Source organism: Trichomycterus rosablanca, chromosome 13 (genome assembly GCF_030014385.1).
Source record: "Trichomycterus rosablanca isolate fTriRos1 chromosome 13, fTriRos1.hap1, whole genome shotgun sequence".
In the NCBI taxonomy this organism is placed as follows: Eukaryota; Metazoa; Chordata; class Actinopteri; order Siluriformes; family Trichomycteridae; genus Trichomycterus; species Trichomycterus rosablanca.
Genome location: NC_086000.1, coordinates 5,298,306 through 5,315,348, shown reverse-complemented (window position 1 = coordinate 5,315,348; position 17,043 = coordinate 5,298,306). Strand labels below are relative to the sequence as shown.

Below are 17,043 nucleotides of genomic sequence, written 5' to 3'. Positions count from 1 at the left end.
GTTCTACAGGCTGCAGTCGGTCTCTTCTCGAAGTTTCTGCTCACTTAAGAAGCCGGTTTCCTTAGCAACAGTCAAACAGAGCCAGGCTGGAATTCCATCATTCAGGCCTCGTCCCAAATCACACACTTAGTGAGCTTAGTAAGTTTAAAGTGAACACATCATTCTGAAATTGATTAATTTGTAAAAGCTTAAAATTATAATAAATGAAAGTATAAAATATTTTAAATATATACACAAAAGGTTTAGGGCATATACTCAAGGGTCAAAATTTACCATGTTACATAATCAAGAGCTATTTAAAGTTACATCATAAAGACTTGATTTATTTAAAGTACTTATTTCTATTTTTATTTTAATTAATATAAATAAAAAATGAATTAATCTTGGTAACCAATGGTATCCTCACATACACCGATCAGTCATAACGTTAGCTTTGTTAGCCTCCTTTCATTCTGTTCTTCAATGATCAGGACCCCCACAGAGCAGGTATTATTTAGGTGGTGGATCATTCTCAGCACTGCAGTAACACCGAGTTACTGAGTATGAGTGGATCAGACACATCAATGCTGATGGAGTTTTTGAACACCTCACTGTCACTGCTGGACTAAGAATAGTCCTGAAGGTCTAGAAGATGACCAACTCAAACAGCAGCAATAGATGAGCGATCGTCTCTGACTTTACATCTACAAGGTGGACGAACTAGGTAGGAGTGTCTAATAGAGTGGACAGTGAGTGGACACGGTATTTAAAAACTCCAGCAGCGCTACCGTGTCTGAGCTACTCATACCAGCACAACACACACTAACACACCACCACCATGTCATTGTCACTGCAGGGCTGAGAATGATCCACCACCTAAATAATACCTGCTCTGTGGGGGTCCTGACCATTGAAGAACAGGGTGAAAGCAGGCTAAAAAGGTATGTAGAGAAACAGATAGACTACAGTCAGTAATTGTAGAACCACAAAATGCTCCTATATTATTATTATATTATTATTATTATACATTGTTCTTCTTATTGTCTATCTTTTATACTGAGTGCTGTACTATCCCTTTGCTGCTGCAACGATGTGAATTTCCCCACTGTGGGACAAATAAAGGATTATCTTATCTTATTTTATATGGTAAGTGGAGCTGATAAAATGGACAGTAAGTGTAGAAACAAGGAGGTGGTTTTAATGTTATGGCTGATCAGTGTATATTCAAGTAACCCATGCTGTAAGCACTTATGCTTTTCACAATAATATTAATTATTAATTAATTAATATTATAATAATTAATTTATTATCAATCTTGCATTAAGAAGTGTTCTTTTTGAACTGACTGACAATTCTTTCATGAAGTCTGTAGAGTAATAGATAAATAAATAGTAATTAAGGTAATAGTAATAATAAACATGTGCACATGTTTTTCGGTCACCTGATTTTATTAGTAGGTGTAAATCATTTTACTTTAAATAAAGTACATTAGTATACACAAAGTCTTATATAAAAAATAACATTTCACCAAGTAGTCTCAGTTACAGACATTTCCTTTGCATATTTTTCAACACCGCAATAAGGCAAATTATCCTAATTGTAAGTGTTTAGGGTTAAAATCAAAAGTTAAAGTCTTTGAAATCTCTGCCAGTGTTTATAAATCAAAATTATAAAGTTAAAATAAAAGATAAGAATATTTCGATCAAATTTAAAAAGGATAGTTCATATGTTTGTGTGGTGTGTACGTGTTATATACATACAGTGTGTGTGCACAATTATTATAGGAAGAGGAAATAAATACATTACTTAGTTCATACATTGTAATTTGGTCAAGCCACATCAAAATTACCCTGGTGAAGAATGTGTTTTGGATAATATGCTGACTGCCGCTTTATGTGCCATTTAAAAACTACATAGTGAAATTAAGGCAGTTTAATAGGTTCACAACTCCACAATGTTGCTGATGGTTAACTGTAATACTGGTTCACATGCTGTTCTTGTGCAACAAATATATTAAACTCTGCACTGCAACAGTCGTTGGAGCTCCGTCCGTTCACATGCTGGATGATGTTCTTGGGGCATCCTGGTTATCGGCGAGGTTTAACTTTTGTCTTGTAATGTGGTTAAGTACTTTTAACAGTGTGTGAGAAAAGAACAGCAAAGTATAAAACTATTAACAGTAGTATTACATGATTAAGATGAGCCATAAGGTTGGTACACACCTCCTGATTATGCTATACTTAGTTCTTTGCCAAAAGCAAACCCCATTAAAAGAATATATTTTATTAGGATTTGTTTTACTTTACTGGTTACACTAGATTCAGCAGTTCAAGTTTAATGTCAAACACAATCACGGACAATTTTGAAACTCCAGTTCCCCTCACTTGCACGTCGTTGGACTGTGGGAGGAAACCGGAGCTCCCGAGACCCATTGTTTGGGATTTGAGGGCAGTAATTATTGCAGTTTGCAGGTGGATCTTGTCCATTCTTGCTTGATACAAGACTTCAGCTGCTGAACAGTATGTGGTCGATCGAGTCTGATTCTCCTCTTCATAAAGGACCATACATTTTCAGTAGGAGACAGATCTGGACTGCAGGCAGGCTAGTCGAGCACACACACTGTTGAGTAGTGTGCAGAATGAGGCCTGGCATCATCCTGATGAAATAATTATGGACTTTCCGAAAAAAACATACGTCCCCTTGGTGGCAGCAGGTGTCTCTCTAAAATTGTAATATACACCTCTGTGTCAATGGTACTTTCACACATATGCATGTCCCCATGCTGTAGGCACTCATGCTTTTTACAATATCATGCAAGGTAGATGGTAAAAGACCTAATTTATTAACAATCATGCATCGAGCTGCTCTTTATATGACCAAAAGAATTAAGTAACTGCTGAAATTTAATAATAATACCATTATTAAAGTTAATATAATGTTTCTCAGACATATTGAAAGGATACATTGAAGAACTTAATTCTTCGAGCTGTGGATAATAATATAGAAATGATTAAGTTCAAATAGGTTCATGTAACATTGTTATTAAGATCATTTTTTATTACAAATACAACAATAAATGCAGATGTTGCACAGTCCTGGAAAACTTGTATTGATCACCTCTGTGTGTGGGTTTCTACCCACTAGACTGCCACTGTCCTGTGGTAAAAAGCTGGAAGCATTTATGTATTTTTGTATGTAAATGATTTTATATACCTGCTAGCAATGGGTGGGACAAACACACAATCATAATAATTAGGCCACATTATGCTCTTTAGTGGGTTAATTGCACTTACATTTAATAACAGTTTATCCATGTTGACGTCGAAGGCAAGCTTACGCTCATCCTCAGGCATTTTATCCACCTCTCCATGGAGGTCAAAGTGCAGACTGGCCAGTTTCTCCTGCATCTCTCGTACATGCTCCATTTGGTCAATGGAACACTCGTCACCTTGCGTACACAGGGAGAAAAAAAGCAAGGTTTCATAATTTTCTGATAAAGAAATGTAAGAATCTAAAACAAAAACATGCTTTTCAGAACCTGTAGCTCACCAAAGGCCTGGAGTTTTCCAGAATGAAAGTCATTTAGAAGGCTAAGCAGGCCTTTTTCCATCTCTTGCACATCAGACACATCTGTAAGGAAGGAATGCTGAATAGAAGTTGACTGGCTGCCCTTACTTAACTGACTCTGTGGCTTTAGTTTGTCTCTTACGCCTCTGTGGTACACCAAGAAAAGGAAAAAAAAAAAGTAATCAAATTTTTTAGATCTTTTAATATACATTTTAATTGTATGGGTACTCAAATACAAGAGACTTTAAGATTAAAGGTTGTGCACACACGTCTATGTCCTTTTTTTCTCCCCCTTTTCTCACAACTTTTAGCGTATCCAATTATCCAATTGCATTATGCTTCCTCTCTACTGATGCCGATCCCCACCCAGATTGAGGAGAGTGAGACACACACGCCCCCTCCGACACGTGTGCAGTAGCCGACTGCATCTCTTCACTTGCATGAAAGTGAGTTCCTATGCGGATCAGCTTTGCGTTCGGAAAGCCACACCATGATCAACGTATTATTCCTTGACTCTGTGCAGGCGCCATCAATCAGCCAGCAGAGGTCATAATTGCCTCGTTATGAGGAGTCCCTATATGGCTACCACCCTGTATGAACAACAGCCAATCGTTGTTCATGTAGGCGCCCAGTCCAGCCGGATGGCAGAGCTCTGGTGTTCTAGCGTGTTTTACCGCTGCGCCACCTGAGCGCCCAAGTCTACATCCTTGATTACTATAATTTTAACAGATTACAATGAATGTTAAAACAAAATATTCCATAGCCCACCGACGATATCTTGTTTTTTGATTCGCATTGCTAAAGCCGATGGATTTGCCGCTGGAAGTGATTCTGCCCCGGGCGTTGACTGGAGGTGCAGCCTGGTTGGTTGATGGTCTTGAAATTTTCCTCTTTACCTTCCTCTCTTCCATTGTGCCACCGACATCAAAATCTAAAGCAAGATAATGCCAAGATAGGTGGTGATTTACTCTTATTACAACAATAATAAACATCCATCATCAGGTCATGCTGGTCAAAAGTAATGTTTAGCTGTGTTTAATCCAGTTATCTATTACTATCCCTGCCCAGTGTTTACAAGTTACAACAGATAATCTCTGCTGGTTTGGGGACCTAACGGACCTAATTTTTTAAAACAATAGAAGTTTTATTTATAGGCACTCTTCCATTCTATTAATGTAATTTCACTACACCAATTGGATACAGATGGTCATAATTTATTTATTCATTAGGATTTTAACATGATGTTTTACACCCTTTGGTTACATTCATGACATGAACGGTAGTTACTCATTACACAAGATTTATCAGTTCACAAGTTTAATGTCAAACACAGTCATGGACAATCTTGTATCTCCAATTAACCTACCTGCATGTCTTTGGACTGTGCGAGGAAACCAGAACACCCGGAGGAAACCCACGCAGACATGGGGAGAACATACAAACTTCCCACAAAAAGGACCCGGGCCGCCTCGCCTGGGGATCGAACCCAGGACCTTCTTGCTGTGAAGTGAGAGTGCTACCCACCAAGCCACCGTGCCGCCCAATTGGAGATACAAAAAGCCACCCTAGGTATATGTGTTTGACTGTGATGGACAAGCGACCTGTCCTGCACCCAGTGAATTGGACCCACGGCGACTGAATAGAATAAAGTGGTGGTAAAACAGATAATGAATGAATAAATAACATATAGAGTAGTTTAGTATCTATAATTTAGTGTTTTAATTTAGGTATTACATTTCCAACACGGCCACAGTCCTACACTATCAGGGTCACTGATAATTGTTGTATACAGAAGGTGAGGTGAGGTGAGGTGAGGTTAGGTTAGGTTAGGTTAGGTTAGGTTAGGTTAGGATGGATGGATGGATAGATATACAATATGCAAAAAAAGTATGTGCAAATTATCCATCTGGTACATTAATAATAATAGAAGCAGTAGTGTATCTATTGTTATAAACAATATATACAGATATAATAAGTATAAATATTGAAATAAAGATATTGTTATAGTTATAAATATATATATATATATATATATATATATATATATATATATATATATATATATATATATATATATATATTATGTGTTTTCTATAGACAATATGACCAACAATATACATTGTCTAATGTACATTGTTACATACATACATACATACATTCATACATTCATACATACATACATACATACATACATACATACATACATACATACATACATACATATACTGATCAGCCATAGCATTAAAACCACCTCCTTGTTTCTACACTCACTGTCTATTTTATCAGCTCCACTTACCGTATAGAAGCACTTTGTAGTTCTACAATTACTGACTGTAGTCCATCTATTTCTCTACATCGTTTTTTAGCCTGCTTTCACCCTGTTCTTCAATGATCAGGACTCCTACAGGACCACTACAGAGCAGGTATTATAACATAATAACATGGTGGTGGTGTGTTAGTGTGTGGATCAGACACAGCAGCGCTGCTGGAGTTTTTAAATACCGTGTCCACTCACTATCCACTCTATTAGACACTCCTACCTAGTTGGTCCACCTTGTAGATGTAAAGTCAGAGATGATCGCTCATCTATTGCTGCTGTTTGAGTCGGTCATCTTCTAGACCTTCATCAGTGGTCACAGGACGCTGCCCACTGGGCGCTGTTGGCTGGATATTTTTGGTTGGTGAACTATTCTCAGTCCAGCAGTGACAGTGAGGTGTTTAAAAACTCCAGTAGCGCTGCTGTGTCTGATCCACTCATACCAGCACAACACACACTAACACACCACCACCATGTCAGTGTCACTGCAGTGCTGAGAATGATCCACCACCTAAATAATACCTGCTCTGTGGGGGTCCTGACCATTGAAGAACAGCATGAAAGGGAGTAACAAAGCATGTAGAGAAACAGATGGACTACAGTCAGTAATTGTAGAACTACAAAGTGCTTCTATATGATAAGTGGAGCTGATAAAATGGACAGTGAGTGTAGAAAAAAGGAGGTGGTTTTAACGTTATGGTTTAATATCAGATATAGGTATGAATGAGTATAATAGTGGTAATATACAGACAGTAATAATAGTATATGTAGACGCACATATAAAGTAACCTAGAGAAATGCTACTTAAATTTAAAACATGTTTTATCATTTTAATAATAATTATTCAGCCAAAAATGAGAATTAAAGAGTTTAACACCCATAAAGCAGTTTAAATCACCTGTGTCACCAAATAAACCGTCTTAGCAAAAAACACTTCCCATCACTGGTACAGCGGCGTCGTGTGGACATTTGTATCATGTGTGATGTGTGTATTCATTCACCTCAGACTTTAGGCTCTTCTGTTAAAATATTCATTAAAAAAATCCAGATTAATCGCTTTATTAGTTAATTTAATCGAATACTGCTAATGAAAAACTTTGCCGATGATTCTTCCTGGTACAGTGCGAAATGTGACGTCACGTCCTTTTCCCGACGTAGCTTCCTTAATATGTGCGACTGTTGAGTTCAGAGTCAGTATGCTAAGCTAACTATAAAATACATTCATATAAATGTATTTTATGTATTAAAATCCTCTTATCCTCTTTTATACCTTTCTACCAGCAAATTATTTAAACAAAATCCACATTTTATCATTTAAAACTTAATTTTCCAATAATTTAACTCAAATCCAGCAAGCATTACACTACAAGGACGGATTAGGGCCACTGTAAAGTTTTGATTTCAAGAATAAAGTCGAATTTTTTTATGCGTTTTTCTCCCATTTTCTCCCAATTTAGAGTAGTTTATTTGTCTTCCCCTGCCGGGGATCGCCGATTTTTTTGCAGTTGACCCGCAGCGGAACCCCTTTCAACCCATGCACCCTGCACAGGCACCTCTATCTGGCAATCGGGGCTTACACAGCGTTTGAAGACCCTGTCCACACATATTCGGGTCAGATGGTGGCCAGCCGACCGGTGGCAACACCGAGTTCCGAACCGAGGAGTTCAGAATCTTGTGCGCTAGCACAGTGGCGTAACTAGGAGCTCATCGGCCCAGTGCAAAAAAAAAATTGAGACCCCCTCATCAAATTTCACAAATTCCCAAAATCCCTTGCTATGCACTCACTGTATATTTTGATTACATATATTCTGATATTTCATTGTCTTTTAGTTATTTTAATATTTTACTTAACGAAAATATTGTAATATAATAATAACGACCTGGCGAGTGCAGCCAATGGGGGGGGGGAGTTGAGTTCATGTCGTGGAGGGCCCCCCCGCCATGGGCCCCATTGCACCTGCCCCCCAGTAGTTACGTCCCTGTGCTAGCGGAACATCCCGCTGCGCCACCTGGGCGCCTGTATAAAGTACTAATTATTTAGAATGACTGAGAATAAAGTCGAAATTTTATGACCAAAGAGTGTGCAGCCGTTGTAGCCTTGTCAGTTCAGAGAAGCACGGGTCTCAGGACCTGATCGGCAGCAAGCACTGAGGCTCCAATGCGCGTGACTGTGGTTATTCAGTAACCCGAGATTACTTTTGGTTGGTTTGTATTGTACGCTTTCATCCACATGACACAATGACTAAACCCATCACCCACATGACACAATGACTAAACCCATCACTGCAACCATTTATAGCATTGCCATAAGGCTTTAGTTTATTGTACGAGTTTATAAGGCTCGGGTGAAGTACTGGCAACGACGCAGACGCCACAGTTTATTGCAAAGTCGTTTTAGCGTCCCTACGCTAATAACAAACTGGTGCTAATGTCCCAAGAGATTGGGAATTTCTTTATTTGTGAAACCAAAATGAAAGTATAACTTTACTATGAACATTTCTCACTTTAACACAAGGAGGTCGCTATGGCCTATGACTTTATTCTAAAAACCAAAACTTAACAATATGTTTTTTTACAGTGGCCCTAATCCGCCGCCGTCATTTTCACCACCATTTTTTCTGGTCAGAGTCAGGGAGGGTCCACTTCAATGGGCGAAAGGTAAGAAACACCATGAACAGATCACCAGTCAATCACAGGAACGGAATAAAGAAGAAACATGTGACTATGTGTATACCATGAACAGGATTAAAGGCACCCTTCCCTAATACTTCTTTGCACAACCTTTGGCAATAATGACAGCTTCCAGATGTTTTGTAACCACCTGTAAGCTTCTTGCACCTGTCTACTGGTCGTTTATTCCACTCTTTCACTTCCAGTGTAATTTTCTTAAGCTCTTAATTGATTACAGGGTCCCTTTTCACAATAGATTTCAGCTCTCTTTAAAGATTTTCAACAGGAGATCAGGACTGTTTAAAACAGTCAATTTTTTTTTCTTAACAATTTTAATGTGTTTTGGATCCTTATCCTGCTGTAAGATCTATTTTGTCCTAATCAAACCTTGTTTTCTTATACTTGGGAGCATGGCTGGATTACTGACCGGGGGGGCCCTGGCCCAAAACATTTTGCGATGCCTATCAACATTTATGATACAATATATTTTTATTTCCGAGGGCCCTCCATTTTAAGGATCCTCTGACTATTAGGGACTTTGACCCCAGGGCCTCTTGGGGGCCCTAGCCATGCTTTTGGGGCCCCTAGCCATGCTTTTGGGCCCTAGCCAAAATACTTCTCTGTTATAGTTGACTCCACTCCAGACCTTGCTCATGTGGACCAACTTACTTTTATTTTCAGGTTTGTTAATAATGACGGACATGTAGTTGAGCGTTTTCTAGCTTTTGAGCTTATTGAAAACCATAGTGGGGACAGTTTGGCAGAGTGTGTCGTTGCTATGGTGGAGAATCTGGACCTAGACTTATCCAACTGTAGGGGCCAGTCATATGATAATGCAAGTAACATGTCGGGAAAGTACAATGGAGTCCAAGCTCATCTTAAACAAAGAAACCCTTTGATTTGTTATGTCCCCTGTGCAGCACATTCACTGAATTTAGTTGGTGTCAATGCTGTTGACAGTAGCCCAGAAGCTGGACGTTTTTTTGACTTTGTACAGGCAATGTACACATTTTGTGCATCATCTACACACAGGTGGGGAAAGGTTTTCCGTGATACAGATATCAAACTCACACTGAAATCACTGTCAGGTACTCGATGGAGCGCATCGAAATATTATGCACAACTGAGAGAGACATTGAATATGTCTAAAGATATGGAGTAGAAATGTGTAACTCGAAGTGAAGCCTCTGCACTCTGTGACAAATTGGACACGTTGGAGATGGCCTTCATGGCATACTTCTGGGACACAATACTACAGAGGTTCCAAGCCACAAGCCTGCAGCTGCAGAAGCATGATATTGACATATGTACAGCTACACAACTTCTCTTGTCTTTACGAGACTTTGTGGCAGCACAGAGAGATAACTTTGAGGTGTTTGAAGGGGCAGCTTTAAATGTCACCACTGCTGTCTCCCAAGAGTACAGGCATGACCTCCAGCGTACAAAGAAGCGCAAAATTATGTCTGATGATAGTGCAGAGCCAGGTGTAGCATTTAACGGAAAGGACAAGTTTCGGATCGAAACTTTCAATGTTGTCATTGACAAACTTGTGTCCTGTCTCAACCACCGTTTGAATGCATACACACACTTAACTGAGCTATTTGATGTTCTTTTCATGCCTGACAATATGTCCAACAGTGAGCTCACTTTAAAGGCTAACTCACTCGCTGCAGCATATCCTTCAGATCTGAACATGAACCTGGCAGATGAATTGATACAATACAAATCATTCATAACAGAAAAAGAAAAATGTCCTAGTAAAATGCTCAAAACCATGATAAATTTGAATTTACAGTCAACCTTTCCAAATGTCTACATAGCACTTAGACTTTTTTTGACTGTGCCTATCACAAATTGTGAAGGGGAGCGTTCATTCTCCAAACTGGCTCGTATTAAGAATGAACTCAGGATTAGGATGCGCCAAAATCGCCTGAACTCACTGTCACTTCTGGCCATTGAATCAGATTTGGTCAGACAGCTTAATTTTGATGAATTAGTGGATGACTTTGCAAGAAAGAAGAGTAGAAAGAAACTAATATAAAATAGATTCTTGTGTTAGGGTTAGTTATTGACAGGTTGATGCCCAGGGGCCCAGACTATCCTTAATCCGTCCTTGACTGCAAGTACTGGTTCTGAGGTTTTATCTGGGAAATATGATTTAATAAGTAGTCTTTTTAATCAAGCATTTAAGAGCAGTTCACAGTCCGACTCCAACACTCAGTTAAAGTGTTAGAGTCGCCTCCTTTGGTTTTCACTTCCTGTGAGGTGTTCTGTATGTTCTAGTGTCCGATCTCATCCCAAAAGCAAACAGGAGGTTGACTGGCTCTTTTAAATTGTACCTGTGTGTGTGCATGTGATGCTGTTCAAAGATTCAATGACAAATCACTGAAAATTAACTCTCTTTAAAGATTGTGTGCACTGATTGACTCATTTATTAATCCGTTTGAAAATGACTTTGCAGCACACACATCCAGATGATAATATTAAACACCCAAATCAGTTAATCAGTGTATCAGTGGCTCATTATTGCGAGTGGACTCCGAGCTAATGCAAACCAGTTAGTCCAGTTACTGGTACACATATCTGGTAACATATACGTTTAAATAAATCGGCTTTGCTGCTCGATTTGCATCCTGATTCATGACATTTTTGACAGGTTTGTCCTTTAATGATCTGTCATACAAAGACGCCGGGTTTGCGCATGCGCTAACCATGATGACGGTTCCATAGCAACGGCTGAGGATAACATGGTGAGTGGCTAACCCATCCTTTAAAATGTATTTCCAGCACAATTAAACAGTGTTAATAAACGCAAACGTAGTCAGTAACACATATATTTACTAAAATATAAAACAAAATATTCACTTTTATGACATGTTAAATGTTTCTAGGGTAAATTAATCATCCTAACTTACACTTCAATGAACGGGTTGATGTTAGCGGAAGAGGCTAGCTTGTTTACAAAACAAACAGTACAATAATATGAAGCAAACTTCAAATAAATAACATTTATAAGAGTATAAAGTTGATACCGTTGGCTGTTTTTATTTATTTATTTTGTGGTGAAGGTGGTGTTGGGGTAACGTTATACCCTTCCCTTACCACTGGACAGGATTATACTGTATGTGCAAGTTCACAGTGTTCCGTACGTCAACCTAGTCTACTTTATAATTTGTGAAGTTTGTTGGGGTAATTCGAGTTAAATTTTAGTAAAATTCAGGGGTTTTATTCACCTGGGTGACAATTTTACAAAGCGACGAAGATTAAATGTGTAGATCATTTATATACAAAGAACGGAATACAGTGTACAGAACACTGTTACCTCTGTAGTTGGATCTACATGGATATTATTGCATTTATGTCCATTATTATTATTATTATTATTATTATGTTGTGTCAGTTTGAATTCGATTTCTGGCAACCATATGGATAGTTTTTGCCAGACGTCCTCTTTCTCTTTTACCTTCAACTCTTCCAAGCATTCAGGTCCTTTCTGTGAGAGTTTGCATGTTCATGGGTTTCCTCCAGGTGCTCCAGTTTCCTCCCACAGTCCAAAGACATTCAGTCAGGTTAATTGGAGATACTGAAGTCCCCTTAGGTTTGTGTGTGAGTGTTTGCTCTGTGATGGGCTGGCGACCTGTCCGGGGTGTTTCCTGCCTTTTGCTATTATTATTATTATTATTATTATTATTCTTGGCGACTATATGGATAGTTGTTGCCAGACGTCCTCTTCCTCTTTTACCTTCAACTCTTCCAAGCATTCAGGTCCTATCTGTGAGAGTTTGCATGTTCTCCCCGTGTCTGTGTGGGTTTCCTCCGGGTTCTCCGGTTTCCTCCCACAGTCCAAAGACATGCAGTCAGGTTAATTGGAGATACTAAAGTCCCCTTAGGTTTGTGTGTGTGTGTTTGCCCTGTGATGGACTGGCGACTATATGGATAGTTGTTGCCAGACGTCCTCTTTCTCTTTTACTTTCAACTCTTCCAAGCATTCAGGTCCTTTCTTTAAGAGTTTGCATGTTCTCCCTGTGTCTGTGTGGGTTTCCTCTGGGTGCTCTGGTTTCCAAAGTGCAAAGACATTCAGTCAGGTTAATTGGAGATACTAAAGTCCCCTTAGGTTTGTGTGTGAGTGTTTGCTCTGTGATGGACTGGCGACCTGTCCCGGGTGTCTCCTGCCTTTCGCTATTATTATTATTAATATTATTATTATTATTATTATTTATACGTGCACTTTCAACTCCTCCAAGCATTATTGTCTTTTCCAATAAACTGGTTCTTCTTATAATGTGTTCAAAATAAGAGAGCTTCAGTTTGGTTATAATATTTTGTATTAATGAGAGTTTGTTTTTGCAGGCTAAATCAACAAGTATCAAAGAAGCACTGGTGAAATGGGTAAGTTATGATGAATATTTGCTGATGATAATCTTGATGAGCTTTGATGATGATCTTGAGTTGTTTGGTTTTCAGGAGGAAAAGTCTGGAGAAAAAGCCAGTGAGTCGAAAGCTGTGAAACTGTACAGTCAAGTTCCCCCTATTGAGAAGATGGACGCATCTCTTTCTACTCTGATTAACTGCGAGTGAGTTTATTTATCAGGTTTGACACTTTTTATTGATTGCTTGTATTGTTTGCTAGATGTTTTTCTTTATTTGTTTGTTTGGTTGCCAGGAAACTGTCATTGTCAACAAACTGTATCGAAAAGATCGCCAACTTAAATGGGTTAAGTAAGTCTGACAAGTCCAAGAGCTTGTTATCAACTTATTTCTTAACTTGTATAACTGATTGTTTTTAGATTAGTTATATTTCTTTCTCTTTCTGTTAGAAAACCTTAAAATTTTGTCCTTGGGTCGGAACAACATCAAAAACCTTAATGGACTAGTAAGTAAACACAGTTCATCCGAATTGTATTATTGTTAGTCGTTACTGTGTCTGTGTGTGTGGACTGGCTGCCATAAATGCCTCTAGACTGTCTATGACTGTTGTTAGGTAAGTAATGCCCTGTGATAGACTGGCACCCCACCCCTTGCCCCGCAACACCTGTGTCCACAAGTTAAAATGCTAATATATTAAAAGGTTTCAGCCACACCCATTAGTAACAGGTGTATAAAATCAATGATAATTGGAACAAGTCTTTACTGTTCTGACATAATTGTACCTCTGTGCCAAAGCCAGGTTCATAAAAGTGTGGTTTGATGAGTTTGGTGCAGGGTAACAGCACTTCCAAGCATCTATCTATCTATCTGTCTGTCTCTCTGTCTGTCTGTCTGTCTATCTATCTATATATCTGTCTATCTATCCATCTATTCGTCTGTCTGTCTATCTGTTCATCCATCTGTTCTATCTATCTAAAAGCCATGCCTTTCTATTGAACACACGTTCAGGAGTAAATATTTAACCATACTGTTGTGACCTTTAGGAGGCTGTCTGTCTGTCTTTCCGTCTGTTTGTCTGTCTGTCTATCTATCTAACTGTCTACCTGTGTATCCGTCCGTCTATCTGTCTGTCTGTCTGTCTGTCTGTCTATCTATATTTCTGTCTATCTGTCTGTCTATCCATCTATTCGTCTGTCTGTCTATCTGTTCATCCATCTGTTCTATCTATCTAAAAGCCATGCCTTCCTATTACCATACAATTGTGACCTTTAGGAGGCTGTAGGGGACACGCTGGAGGAACTGTGGATCTCCTACAACCTCATTGAAAAACTAAAGGGAATCCATGTAATGAAGAAGCTCCATGTCCTGTATATGTCGAACAACCTCGTCAAGGAGTGGGGTGAGCATGTTATGTGCTATGTGGTGTGTGTACCTGAAAAGGATAAAGTGGTGGTAAAACAGACAGTGAATTAATGAATGACTGTATTGTTATGCTGAATGTCAAATTGTTTTCTATGTAAATCATTCCCACTCTATTAGAGAAATTAAATGTATAATTGTGTCTTACAAATTTAATTGAGGAAACATAACAGAACTTGCATTTAGGAACACTTTTATACAACAAAGTTCACTCATAGGTTACTAACCACCTCTGTTATTATGATTATCAGGAGAGTTTGTAAAACTGGCAGAGCTCTCAGCACTGGTGGACCTGGTTTTTGTGGGAAACCCTTTAGAAGAAAAGTACTCAGCTGAAGGGACTTGGATCAATGAGGCCACCAAGAGGGTCCCTAAACTAAATAAAATTGATGGTAAAGAACAAGTTACCAGATTTGTCCATTTTGTGGGAATCTTCTTTTCTGCTGTACTGGACTGTACTGGATATATGTGGACATTTTATTTGATTAATTGGTTAATTGCTTGTATAGGTTTAATTTGCTTGTACAAGTTTGCCATGAGCTGCAGTTTCTTTAAACTGCTTGTTACAAACCATACAAAATTCTATACAGTGATTATATTATATGGGAAGTGGGGGTGGACGAAACAGCCTTGCTGGACAGATAAGCTGTGACAACACTTAGACATAGATAGACACTTTACAGTGATCAGCCATAACATTAAAACCACCTCCTTGTTTCTACACTCACTGTCCATTTTATCAGCTCCACTTACCATATAGAAGCACTTTGTAGTTCTACAATTACTGACTGTAGTTTCTTTACATGCTTTGTTAGCCCACTTTCATGCCGTTCTTTAATTATCAGGACCCCCACAGGACCACTACAGAGCAGGTATTATTTGGGTGGTGGATCATTTTCAGCACTGCAGTGACACTGACGTGGTGGTGTGTTAGTATGTGTTGTGCTGGTCTAGCCAACAGCGCCCCATGGGCAGCGTCCTGTGACTTCTGATGAAGATCTCAAAGATGACCAACTTAAACAGCAGCAATAGATGAGCGATCGTCTCTGACTTTACATCTACAAGGTGGACCAACTAGGTAGGAGTGTCTAATAGAGTGGACAGTGAGTGGACACTGTGTCTGATCCACTCATACCAGCACAACACACACTAACACACCACCACCATGTCAGTGTCACTGCAGTGCTGAGAATGATCCACCACCTAAATAAGTAGTGGTCCTAGGAGAGTCCTGACCATTGAAGAACAGGGTGAAAGGTGACTGAGAATCAGCTTTTCCAAGAGTCTAAAATGCTTATTATTAAAAAGGCTTAACATGGTTTAATGTACCAAAAGGACGACATAAATAAACGTTGTTTTAGTACAATGTCATGTTACGCTTTGGTTTCGCTAAGTTTTGTTTACGTTAAGGGTCGCTTTTACCACGTCGTAACAGTTCGTCTCAATGGTACAGCCAGTGCAAAAGCGTTTTTGCCGCTACTCGTGTGAATGCATCCTTAGGGACTGGGGTGGTCTGTGACCTGGGTGGGTGGGATCTGTAGTAATGCCGCTGGCTTTTGTCTGGAGGTGGCCAGCATACACTAAGGCCAGGTCAGTAGCCTTTAGAACGAGGCCATGACGGCACGTTCAGTGTTTTTATAGTCTGGAGTTACAGCTTTAAATTCTCTAACATGTCTAAACATGTACAAATCTACCATCATGATTGATTTTATGTGGTTAACACTGGCACACAGTATGAAAACCATAATATTATACTTTTTAATACTTATTGTGCCTGATTTATGGGTATGTATAGGAAGTAAAACATGTAGCATTCAGTATTAATGAGGGTTTTTAAAAATGTAAATGCTGATCTTACCTTACTGTCTTGTTGATATTTTCAGGGATTCCAGTGATCAAGCAGGAAGAGGAGGACAAAGAGGAAGAGAGTTAATTTTTCTTCTAGTCTTTTAGAATTTCTACAGTATGGTACCATTGATGGTACCATTTTGCTAATGAAGGGGCATTTACTATTTGCATATTTTAATAGAATTACTTGTGTATTTATATAAATCTAAGAGCTAAATCCACTTGAATTTTAATGGTTCCTTTTAGAGACAAAACGTGTTACTACTTTTATATAGTAAGAACAGCTGTTGAGATTCAGTAAAGCAGCAATAAATGGAACTCTTGCACTACACCTTGAGGTTTGTGGCATTGTGTAGGATAATGTAGCTAACATCAAAACATCAATTGTATTTTTACTGTAATGTGCAATGCAGGATCTGCATGTTTCCTTCCTGGGTAAGGGAATATGTATAATGAAGAAATGGTTTTATGTGATTTTACTACTGTAACTGGTTTTAAACAATATTTAAATGTTATTGTCAGTATGTTTGATACTTATTAAATATACATATCAGAATTTATTTATTATTTCTTATGAGTATGGTTTGTGGACCATTTTAAAACGATTAACTCCATGCAGAGAAATCTACAGAAGAAACACTTGCAGCTATTTGTAGTTCAATTTCAAGTTCACTCACTCACTCAATAACCGCTTAACCAATGTGTGAGCCTAGGCACACAGTAACACCCTGGATGGGACACACATACACACACATATACACACACCCATTCACCTATAGGGCAATTCAGTGTCTCCAATTAACCTGACTGCATGTTTTTGGACTGTGGGAGGAAACCCACACAGACACGGGGAGAACATGAAAACTCTGTACAGA

General features: G+C 38.8%; 2 protein-coding genes across 3 annotated transcripts; one reads left to right on the top strand and one right to left on the bottom strand.

The window, feature by feature from the left end:
* Positions 1-1,408: 1,408 nt before the first annotated feature.
* ccdc28a (coiled-coil domain containing 28A) lies at positions 1,409-7,004 on the bottom strand. Of its 2 annotated transcripts, none has more exons than XM_063007387.1 (6): positions 6,865-7,004; positions 4,315-4,477; positions 3,529-3,692; positions 3,273-3,427; positions 2,943-2,965; positions 1,409-2,090 (listed from the first exon to the last, which is right to left on the bottom strand). In XM_063007387.1, exons 2-6 carry the CDS (start codon positions 4,455-4,457, stop codon positions 2,033-2,035), a joined length of 543 nt encoding a protein of 180 aa, XP_062863457.1. In that variant the 5' UTR covers positions 4,458-4,477; positions 6,865-7,004; the 3' UTR covers positions 1,409-2,032. The 2 variants fall into 2 exon arrangements, with proteins under 2 accessions (XP_062863457.1, XP_062863458.1); XM_063007388.1 differs by lacking the exon at positions 6,865-7,004 and adding an exon at positions 6,762-6,852.
* A 4,233-nt stretch (positions 7,005-11,237) lies between these two features.
* dnal1 (dynein, axonemal, light chain 1) lies at positions 11,238-16,728 on the top strand. Its single transcript, XM_063007533.1, has 8 exons — positions 11,238-11,283; positions 12,884-12,922; positions 12,998-13,107; positions 13,197-13,252; positions 13,351-13,406; positions 14,174-14,300; positions 14,572-14,712; positions 16,204-16,728. Exons 1-8 carry the CDS (start codon positions 11,281-11,283, stop codon positions 16,251-16,253), a joined length of 582 nt encoding a protein of 193 aa, XP_062863603.1. The 5' UTR covers positions 11,238-11,280; the 3' UTR covers positions 16,254-16,728.
* The last annotated feature ends 315 nt before the right edge of the window (positions 16,729-17,043 follow it).